At 42.6% G+C, this 10,735-nt stretch overlaps 1 protein-coding gene across 4 annotated transcripts in view; it reads left to right on the forward strand.

Moving 5' to 3' along the window:
- LOC119801297 overlaps nucleotides 1-8,980 on the forward strand; it is an 83,169-nt gene extending 74,189 nt beyond the window's left edge. For all 4 annotated transcript variants that reach the window (XM_042054178.1, XM_038311831.1, XM_042054179.1 and 1 more), the window contains 2 exons: nucleotides 7,755-7,926; nucleotides 8,011-8,980. In XM_042054178.1, the coding sequence (XP_041910112.1) occupies nucleotides 7,845-7,926; nucleotides 8,011-8,600 (672 nt within the window). In that variant the 5' untranslated portion in view covers nucleotides 7,755-7,844 and the 3' untranslated portion in view covers nucleotides 8,601-8,980. The remainder of the gene's footprint in view (nucleotides 1-7,754; nucleotides 7,927-8,010) is intronic.
- Nucleotides 8,981-10,735: the final 1,755 nt, after the last annotated feature.

The raw sequence follows: 10,735 nt of genomic DNA on the forward strand, positions 1-10,735 counted from the left end.
AATTTGTTTATCTGTTTGCCTGTTGCTAGAGATTTGAGTGATTTCTAATGTCTGGAGTGTGTATAGTTATATTCTGAGCAATGTGTCTAAGCCTGAGTACTTCCAGTTTTCTTTAAAAACCTAGAAGAATGACTAGGAAGTGCGATTGTGATAGTAGTATATGTAAATTTTGAAACAGGTGTCAAGGCATTTTCTAAGTGGTTATCCTATTTGCATTCCCACCAGTGGGTCTAGTTAGGAGAATTCCATATTTTCAGCACTTGGTAGAATTAGTGTTTTAGATTTAGACACGTTAGAGATGATAGTGTTAGGATTACCAAACCTTCAACAAATTTAAACTACCATTGTGCATGCCTGTGCAATGCTTGTGCATGTGTATGTGTGCATGTGTGTTTGGTGGTTTGCATGCTAGAGATTGAACCTGGGATCTTGTCTTTTTTTTAGCACTTGCTGTGCCCTTGAACTGTATCCCCATGTATTTTGTTTTGCAGATGAACTGTACTGAAACAGGCATGTTCACTAGTTTCCACATTCCATGACTGCTTTGGTTTTACAATGATTGAGTCAAGAGTGCTGTGGTAGATAATATATGGCCTGTAAAGCATTTAACATTTAAGATCTAGCTCTTTAAAACAATGTTTTTGGAGCACCGGACTGAGCTCCCAAGTTCCTGATGAGGAGCAGAAAGAGGGAGAACATGAGAAAGAAAGACAGGACCTTGAGGGGTGTGTTCACCCATGGAGACGGTGGGACAGAACTAACGGGAGATCACCAACTCCAGTTGGAATGGGACTGATGGAACATGCGACCAAACTGGACTCTCTGAATGTGGCTGACGGTAGAGGTTGACTGAGAAGCCAAGAACAATGGCGCGGGGCTTTGATTCTTCTGCATGGACGGGCTCTGTGGGAGCCTTCTCAGCTTGGTTGATCACCTTCCTGGACCTGGGGAGAGTTGGGAGGACCTTGGTCTTAACATAGAGTAGGGAACCCTGATGGCAACTTGGCCTGGAGACGGAGGGAGAGGGGTATGGATGGAGGGGAGGGGAGGGAAGGGGGAGAAGGAGGAGAGGAGATGGAAATTTTTAAATATAAAAAAATAAACCATGAAAAAAAAATAAATGTTTTTCTAGCTGGGGCTTTAGCTCAGTGGTAGAGCACACATAGATACATATACACTGAAGGACACACACACATACACACACACACACGCAGATTTTTCTGAGCCTTGGGGTAATGGTATCTCAATGAGTTTTTAGTTTGCATTTTCCTATTCGAATAGTTCCACTTAAATATGTGTGACCTAAATGTAAGTGGCAGAGTGACTCTCTCTTTTTAACTGTTCCTAATACAATTATAAAGATAATGAGCTTCAACTCTTCTTCCAAAACATGACTCAGGATTTTTACCTCCTGAGTCATCAATGTCATGCTTAAATGTTACATTCATCTATGAACTCGTTATTGTAAAACCATGAGAAACTAACACCTTACATTATTTCCTGAACACTTTGAAACAGTTTGTTCTTGAAGTAGCAATGCTTTTCAAAGGCACCCAAATTTTGATTGTTGTTTTAACAGAGTTGTTTTTTCTTTCTATTAGAACTAAATACAGGGCTGGGAAAGGAGCTGATATGAAAATAACCTTTAGAATGAGCATGGTGGGGGTGTCTCACTACTATTAGAAGGGGACATGTTCGGTCCTTGAAGTGGAAGAGCAATCGAGGAGATACAGCATGGTAGCAGAGACAGTGAGGCCATAAGGGATGAAAGAATCAGTTCTTCAACATCTGAGAGGAGTTGCATAGGACAGGCAGAGCTATGAAGGGGAACAGCAATATTTCAATGCCAGAGAGAAGCTATAATGGGAGGGATAGCACCCATGTATATATAATAGGATGAGAGGCATGTTTTATGTCAATTTAATAAAAGATATTATCATCTGAGAAGAAGGAACCTCGATTAAGAAAATGCCTTCACAAGATCAGGTTGTAAGCAAGCTGTAGGGCATTTTCTTAATTAGTGATTCATGGGGATGGCCCAGCCCATTGTGGATGGTATCATCCCTCGGCTGGTTGTCCTGGGTTCTAAAAGGAAAAAGGCTGAGCAAGTCATGAGGAGCAAGTCAGTAAGTAGTACCACTTCATGGCCTCTGCATCATCTTCTACCTCCAGGTTCCTGTCCTGTTTGAGTTCCTGTGCTTACTTCCTTTAATAATGAACATGGATAATGGATATATAAGCCAAATAAACCCTTTCCTCCCCAAGTTGCTTTTGATCATAGTCATAGAAAGAGTAATCCTAACTAAGACAAAGGCATTTCAATGGCTCAGCATCAGCCTATCCTGTAGCCATGGACCTTTCTGACTTTGAAAAGGAGTTTTTTATGATTGTAGAATCTATAATATGGCAATATAATATCTTTATTTTAACATCTTTAACTTAATCATATTTTCAAAGTCCTGTTTGCAACACATATTAGTCATTTACTCATTACTGTGTTCAAATGACTCTTTTACACACACACACACACACACACACACACACACACACCCCTACCTTAAGGAAGAGGGGTTTATTTTGACTCATAGTTCAAAAAAATCCAGTCCATCATGGTAAGGAAAATTCAGTTCATCATGGTAAGGAAGACATACACGGCAGGGGGAGCCACTTGGTTCACAGTGCAGACTAAGAAGCAACTGAAGGGGAATAAACACTAAGCTTCATGATGGCTTTTGGTTCATTCAGGGACCCCAGCTCACAGGATTGTTCCGGCTGCATTCAGACTACACTTCCCATTTTCAGTCAAACTTCTCTGGAAATGCTCTCAGAGGCACACCTAAAATTCGTGCCTAAGTATTTCTAAAGTCAATCAAATTGACAATTACACCTAATATAGTAACACATTTATAAGTCTGAAGATGCAAAAATATTTGGGAAGCATTATTTTTCTTGACAAACATCAAAATCTGTACATGCAGAGTTGTCTCTTCAAGGAAAGAAATATATATCGTGTTTTCCACCCAGAAGGCTGGAAATAAATGTGGTCAATAGCCTGGTGACTTCCGTGCTATTTGTATAGCCAGATCACATCTGGCTCCTTCAGACTCTTGTCTCAAGCAGTCTATAGTGCTAACTTCACCTAGGCCCTCATCGTATACTTTGTTTACCTTGAGCCTGCTTTCTCAGTTAATCTATAGAACCCATCTTTATGGACGATTCCACATGTACAAAGAGTTTTGGTGTAGTCATGCCTTAAGCTTTATTGTGCACACAGGCTTAAGTTAATCATCACCAAGAAACTTTTCTTTCCAAATTGTGCTGTGCTTAAGTATGCCTGATTTAAACGAGCCAGTGTCAGACTCTTGAAGTTTGAACCAACACTGGCTACTGAGTCATGTTTAATCAGACTTCCTTCTTGCGTCATGTGAATCGACACTCTGCTGGCCTTGGTGTTTGCAGAGGTCCCCACAGGAACATGTTACATTCCAGGACAATGGTCCTTAATTTAACAATCAGCTGTCACTAGCAGTTTTGGGGCAAGAGCTGTGTTTTCTGTAGAAAGATATATACACTTAACATTTCTTTGTTATGATGTTCCAAGCATTATGTGTATCATATATAAATCCTCCAGCATTCCTGTTCACTGTTCATTATTTTAATTGGGTCTTTTTGTTGGTTAATGTGTCACCAAATGATTGTGATAGCAGTTATCTGTCACCTAGTGATGCAAAGTAGTTATTTTCAGAGTGAATGAATCTCCATTTTGCAACCTGGATTTTTTTTCTAGTCCATACTGTAATGCATTTTTCTTTTCTTTTTTCTTTTTCTTTTTTTATTGATTTTTGTTGAGCTCTATACTTTTCTCTGCTCTGGTTTTAAGCATAAGCATGATTCCATCTGCTTGATATCTACACTGGCTAGATGGCAGCACGCTAATTTAATTGTGTGTGCACTCTTCTGCAGAATCTCTGTCCTGACTTCCTAGCAGCTGACCATGAACAAGAATACACAGTTTAGGGATGGTAAGAACCATGGTTTGCCTGCCCAGGAACTAGCCTCTATGTTTCAAATAGTGTGCAAAAGGTCTTAGATGTCTTAGATGATAATAAATACTTCTAAAGAACTAGGGACAAGAAGTGGGGCAAAAGTGATCAATAGGCTTACAAAGTCCAACTTAACACCAGCTCTGATTATGTGAACAACATGGCAAAGCCAGACAGACTCAAGAGCTCCAGTATTTCATCTTAGAATCATCCATGGAGAACAGCCTTCTATCTCCTTATGTAAAACCTTGTCTTTATAAAACAAAACATCTAAGAAAAATATGACTAAAAGGATAGGGAATACTACCTAAGCTTGACATTTTAAAACAAAATTGTTACCATTTCAAGATCCTGACAGTGGCTGTTTCTTTTGACAGGACGCACGCACACGCACACACACACACACACACACACACACACACACACACACCTGGTTAAATCCTGGATCCCTCTACTCTATCCATTTATCTTGGTTTGCTTTTTCCATAACAGATTGTGGTGCTGGACAGGGTACTTCATATTCATTTGTTGCTGTCATCTTCCCTGCTAGCTGTAGTCTCCTGGATTCGTATCTTTTTCTTGTTGGGCTACCACTGTATCCCTGTAACTAAGGATAGTTCCTAACACAATATAAAATCTTACTGAACTCTACTTTAGAGACTAGGTGAATCAATTAAAATAATTCAAGATGGCAGTAAGGTAGACTGGAAAGATCAGCATGATGCATAGTGCACTGTGAAGAAAGGGACTGAAGTCCTGCACAAAGATGGCTAAAACAGACCCGAAGATGCGTTAACATAAACATTGGTTATATCCAACAAAAACTCACATCATTTTGGTAATCTTTAAATAAATTCCTAGGACCGCAAGGGGTGCGTTCACCCACTGAGACGGTGGGACAGATCTAATGGGAGATCACCAAAGCCAGTTGGAATGGGACTGATGGAGCACGTGATCAAACCGGACTCTTTTAATGTGGCTGACGGTGGAGGCTGACTAAAAAGCCAAGGACAGTGGCGCTGGGCTTTGATTCTACTGCATGGACGGGCTCTGTGTGAGCCTTGTCAGTTTGGATGCTCACTTTCCTGGACCTGGGGGGAATTGGGAGGACCTTGGACTTCCCATAGTGTAGGGAACCCTGACTGCTCTTTGGCCTGGAGAAGGAGGGAGTGGGGGTGTGGGTGGAGGGGAGGGGAGGGAAGTGGGAGGAGGGGAAGAGATGGAAATTTTTAATAAAAAAAGAAAAAAAATAAATTCCTTGTACGTACATTTTCCCCCTGTGGAGATAGAGGTTTATATAGTTTTGGATATTATCTTGAGGTTATCTGGGAAACCATATGCTTTATATGATCAGTTACTCCATTTAAGAATCTTCCCAACATCATTAAGAAGAAACAACCCTCAGAGATGTTACTGGTGATTATAAATATAGTTCTGTAAACTACGAGGTGTAATGACAAACTAATGAGAAAGGGAAGAAATGACCCGGCAATTTTGACTGCAAATGATGAAAATTTCCAGTTTACTATTTTTCCCTAACTTTATAGAAAAACTGTTGGTGCTGAATTGGATTTAAAATGCTCCATTTCAGCTGACTAGAATTTGTAGATGAAATTTGTAGATGACTAGAATTTATAGAATTTGTAGATGGACATAGCAAGAAGCCACAGAATATAAAAGAATTATTAGCAAGGGGGAGATGAACACTATAAAAACTATCTTAAATATGGCTTTTGTCTATTTGCTTTTAATCTCCTTTGCTAGAGAAATCTAAATGTAAATACCAGATAGCACAGGAAAAGGCCTCTTTAAGCAGTGTTGTTATGAACTGAGTTACATCCTCTAAAGTTCATATGCTGGAGCTCTATTTCCAATGAGACTGTACATGGAATATGGAAGTAATTAAAATTAAACACGGTCATATGATTGGGATTCTGATCTGGTGGGATTTGGATCATTTGTTTTAAGATTAGATGTGAAAACAGATTGTCCCTTTCTTTCCCTATCCCTCTCCTTCTTTCTGTCCTCCCTACCTGTCACTTGGACTTCACAAAGAAACCAAGATAGCCCTACAAAGAAATCACTTAGTCTACACCTGGACTTCTCAGCCACTAGAATTCCAAGAAAGAAGTTTTTTGTCATTAAAACTACCTAATTGCTGATATCTTGTTATGACTAACACAGAGGTCATATAAATTGGATATAAATAAATAGTAAAAGGATTGCATCCCATACTCAGTTTACAAGAAAAGCCTCAATGCACAACTCTAAAATATTGCATGTATTACAAGTCCGTACCCACATACCCCATGGACTATAGGAAATATCAGGGTAAAATAAAATGTTTAAAGAAGAGAGTTATTTAATGCCTCAGTCAGTATTGCTGTGTAACAATTCCTGAAATGGAAAGGTTTGAAACAGTAGTTATTGATTTCACCATCTGGGTTAAACCTTCTCATGCATCTGAATCCAATCAATGACTCTTCTTCACTTGACTGGACTGTCTTCACACATTTGGAGGTCATTTGGCATCAGCTGGAACAATGAGACTATTTTTCATGTGATTTCCCCGCCTCTACAGATGGGCGCAGGCTAATTCATGTGGTAGCAGCATGGGGACATATTTTCAAGAGAAAAACAAACCATCTAAGTTTAGAAGTGACAGTCTGTCACTAACACACACACACACACACACACACACACACACACACAGACACACACGTCTTAGCAAGAGCAAGACATGGGCCAACCCAGATTTAAAGAGAAAAGAAATAGAAGAAATAGCTTTTCTTTCCATGGCAATATCAGCAAAGTCACTTTGCAAAGAGCATGGATATGGGAGGCTGTTCATTGCCAGCCTTCAGTGCACTTGATCTACTTTGGAGAACCTGGAATATAATTTATGAAAACGTCACACAAGTTGAAATAAAGGTGGGAGGTGGGGGCCAGGGCGAGTTGCTTCAAGGTTGACATTCCTTAAGCACAATAATCATGGTTTAAATAATAATTATACACACAGAGGCGTAGGAGTGAAAAGATTACTCTAATTTTCTTAATGAATGAAAATTTGCCACTTTAAAGATTTAAGTGTGTAGGACCTTAATTGTAAAGCCTTGATAGGAAGATGTTCACCATCTGAAGTAAATCAATCGCATTGTCCTGAAATCTGCTTAGTTTTCCCTTCCTATTGTACGAACACATCCTGTTGATAATTCTCTTTATGGAACACGTTCTCTGCACAGTCTGCAGATTCTGGCGAAATAGGAGGCTGTTAAGTGGCACATGAGAGGCAGGAAAGAGGCAGCCACCTTTCCTCAGCCTGACATTCATGAAACCCCCGAAGTTCTTAATCACTGAGATGAGACTTGAGTTTTAGGCTAAAGAGAACAGAAACAGAACTTTCCCTGACAGCTCTTTTGAAACTAGAGGAGACAAAAATCAAAGAAGAATGAATAGCCTTTCTTTGAAATTTTCAGCTTTTATTTTCTGGTTTGACTGTGCTTAAGCAACGTGACGTTACATCCACGCAGTTTATTTTACATGCAGTAATTTTGCAAACTACAAGAAATCTATCATTCAACAAAACAGAATTCCTACTCAAAGCATAAGTATGATACATCATGCTTTTCTTATAGTCTTACATAAGCATGCAATTCTTTTATTCGGTCACATTCACACATAACAAAATGTGTTCTTTTTCTGCAATTATAGGCAGTTTCTACTTTGTGTAGAACATTTCTGAAGTGGTGAAAACTTCAGCTTAGCCAATTTCGTGATCCTTCCACATCCCTCGGAGTGCACATGAGTTCCCGTGCCATGTGTGCTGCAATTCTGAGAGGAGACATCTGGCAGTGCTATCAACTATGGACTGTAAAGTCCACAGGGATGCCCAGAATCATTCCTGAACCTCAGCTGGAACCCACAGGTATGCCCTGCATCACGCCTGAACCTCAGTTTGAGTCCACAGGGATGCCCAGAATCACTCCTGAACCTCAGCTGGAACCCACAGGTATGCCCTGCATCACGCCTGAACCTCAGTTTGAGTCCACAGGGATGCCCAGAATCACTCCTGAACCTCAGCTGGAATCCACAGGTATGCCCCACATCATGTCTGAACCTCAGCTGGAGCTCACAGGGAGGCCCAGCATCATACCTGGACCTCAGCTGGAGCTCACAGGGATGCCACAGCATCACTCCTGGACCTCAGCTGGAGCTCACAGGGATGCCCAGCATCACTCCTGGACCTCAGCTGGAGCTCACAGGGATGCCCAGCATCACTCCTGGACCTCAGCTGGAGCTCACAGGGAGGCCCAGCATCATACCTGGACCTCAGCTGGAGCTCACAGGGATGCCACAGCATCACTCCTGGACCTCAGCTGGAGCTCACAGGGATGCCAAGCATCACTCCTGGACCTCAGCTGGAGCTCACAGGGATGCCCAACATCACTCCTGGACCTCAGCTGGAGCTCACAGGGAGGCCCAACATCACTCATGACATCAGATCTGTTGGGTCCAAGAGGGTCCTCTAAAACGACAGTGCCACTGTTAATGCCCTAAATGACAGTCCTAGCTCAGCTCAGGCTGGACTCTGACCAAGTAAATGGAAGAATCCCCAACAGATAAACCCTAAAATCAGCATTCTCCAGAAATCATATGAAGCCAGTTTATGCTTGTCAGGAAAAGTCATTACTTCCGTTCTCTGCCCCTATAGTTGTCTGCTGAGGCAGCTGGCTCCCTGTTAAGGCAAACAAGTGGGCCACACAGATCAAAGTCCCCATGGCTGTTCTGGCCTGTCACCTTCTCCCGCTCTTCCAGTTCCCAGGTAGTTCAGACTTCCAGGTAGGTTCCCCTTCCCTACATCATACATCTTTTTTAAAATTCTTGTTTATTTTTTATTTTTTTATTAAAAATTTCCATCTCCTTCCCTCCTCCCACTTCCCTTCCCTCCCCTCTACCCACAGCCCCACTCCCTCCCTCTCCAGGCCAAAGAGCAGTCAGGGTTCCCTATACTATGGGAAGTCCAAGGTCCTCCCAACTCCCCCCAGGTCCAGGAAGGTGAGCATCCAAACTGATAAGGCTCCCACGGAGCCCATCCATGCAGTAGAATCAAAGCCCAGCGCCATTGTCCTTGGCTTCTCAGTCAGCCTCCACCGTCAGCCACATTCAAAGAGTCCGGTTTGGTCATGTGCTCCATCAGTCCCATTCCAACTGGCTTTGGTGATCTCCCATTAGATCTGTCCCACCGTCTCAGTGGGTGAACGCACCCCTTGTGGTTCTGACTTCCTTGCTCATGTTCTCCCTCCTTCTGCTCCTCATTAGGACCTTGGGAGCTCAGTCCAGGGCTCCAATGTGGGTCTCTGTCTCTATCTCCATCCATCACCAGATGAAGGTTCTATGGTGATATGCAAGATATTCATCAGTGTGGCTATAGGACAAGGCCAATTCAGGCACCCTTTCCTCTGCTGCCCAAGGAACAAGCTGGGGACATCTCCTTGGACACCTGGGAACCCCTCTAGAGTCAAGTCTCTTGCCAACCCTAAAATGGCTCCTGTAATTAAGATATATACTTCCCTGCTCCCACATCCACCCCTCCTCCATCCCAACCATCCCATTCCCTCAAGCTCTCCCCATCCTCTCCTTCTCCCTTCTCTCCCCCATCTCCCCCTTATCCCCACCCCACTAGCCTTCCCTCCAGCTCCGCTGTAGTTTTGAGTTCCCCAAGTAACCTTTCTTTCTATCCATGGAAGGATCCAGTTCCGTTGTTTACTGTGGCCCCACCTACAAGGCCTTGAGGCCTGATTATCACAGTGCCATTGTTGCTTAGCTCTTGTCTGACAAGACCCCACCCGAGGGTAACAGCAATAGTCTTTGGTGGTCAATGATGATGATGATGGTGTTGGTGATGATGACGGTGGTGATGATAGTGATGATACACAGAAATGAAGAAAAGAGTTGGCAAAAAGCCATACATTTATTAAAAACTAAAGAGAAAGCAAAATAGTCTACTTCACAGAGGGAGAGCAGAGATCAAAATCCCTCTCATTTCCAGCCCGGAAGTATTTAATTACAAAAAGGAAGAGGGGAGTTATGGGCTTAGTACTGAACATTGAGGCTTCTGCGCATGCGCTGCACTCTGGTCTTCTCTAGCATGACCCCGAGATCCAGTCTATATGCATCAGCTCTGAAGTGTTGCGCGATGTTCCCCAGTTCACTCTAGGGAAAAGAAGTCTACTAAGTTTGACTTCCTGATTGCAGACAGATTTTTCCTGTTCGTTTGAGAGAGTTTGTAAGATGTACGGGTGTTCAGGAGCGGGGGCAATCTCAGGGGTGGTTGTCTGCCGTTCCTAGCCTTCCTCCGCCTCCGTCATGTCTGACAGCTCTGACCCTTACCATTGTGCTTCTGTCAGGTACAAAATAAATATGTTTTATGCTGCAGAGTGTGGAATCCTTGTTGGTTTGGCATGAGGTCCTGCACCGGGAGAGATGTTGCTCAACTACAGCTTTTACAGAGTTGGCTCACGTTTTTTTGGTCTCCCCACCTGGCTCCAACTCCCAGACTATAAAGGGCACTGGGTTTATGTGTGGTTTGGTTTGCCTCTTTGGGGATGAGTCACTGAAATCCAAAGAATGACCTTTCACCTTGGGCCCCTGACATCTGTACTTACCACTTTTCCTTCCCCTTAGAAGATATC

This window comes from Arvicola amphibius, chromosome 14 (genome assembly GCF_903992535.2).
Source record: "Arvicola amphibius chromosome 14, mArvAmp1.2, whole genome shotgun sequence".
NCBI lineage: Eukaryota > Metazoa > Chordata > Mammalia > Rodentia > Cricetidae > Arvicola > Arvicola amphibius.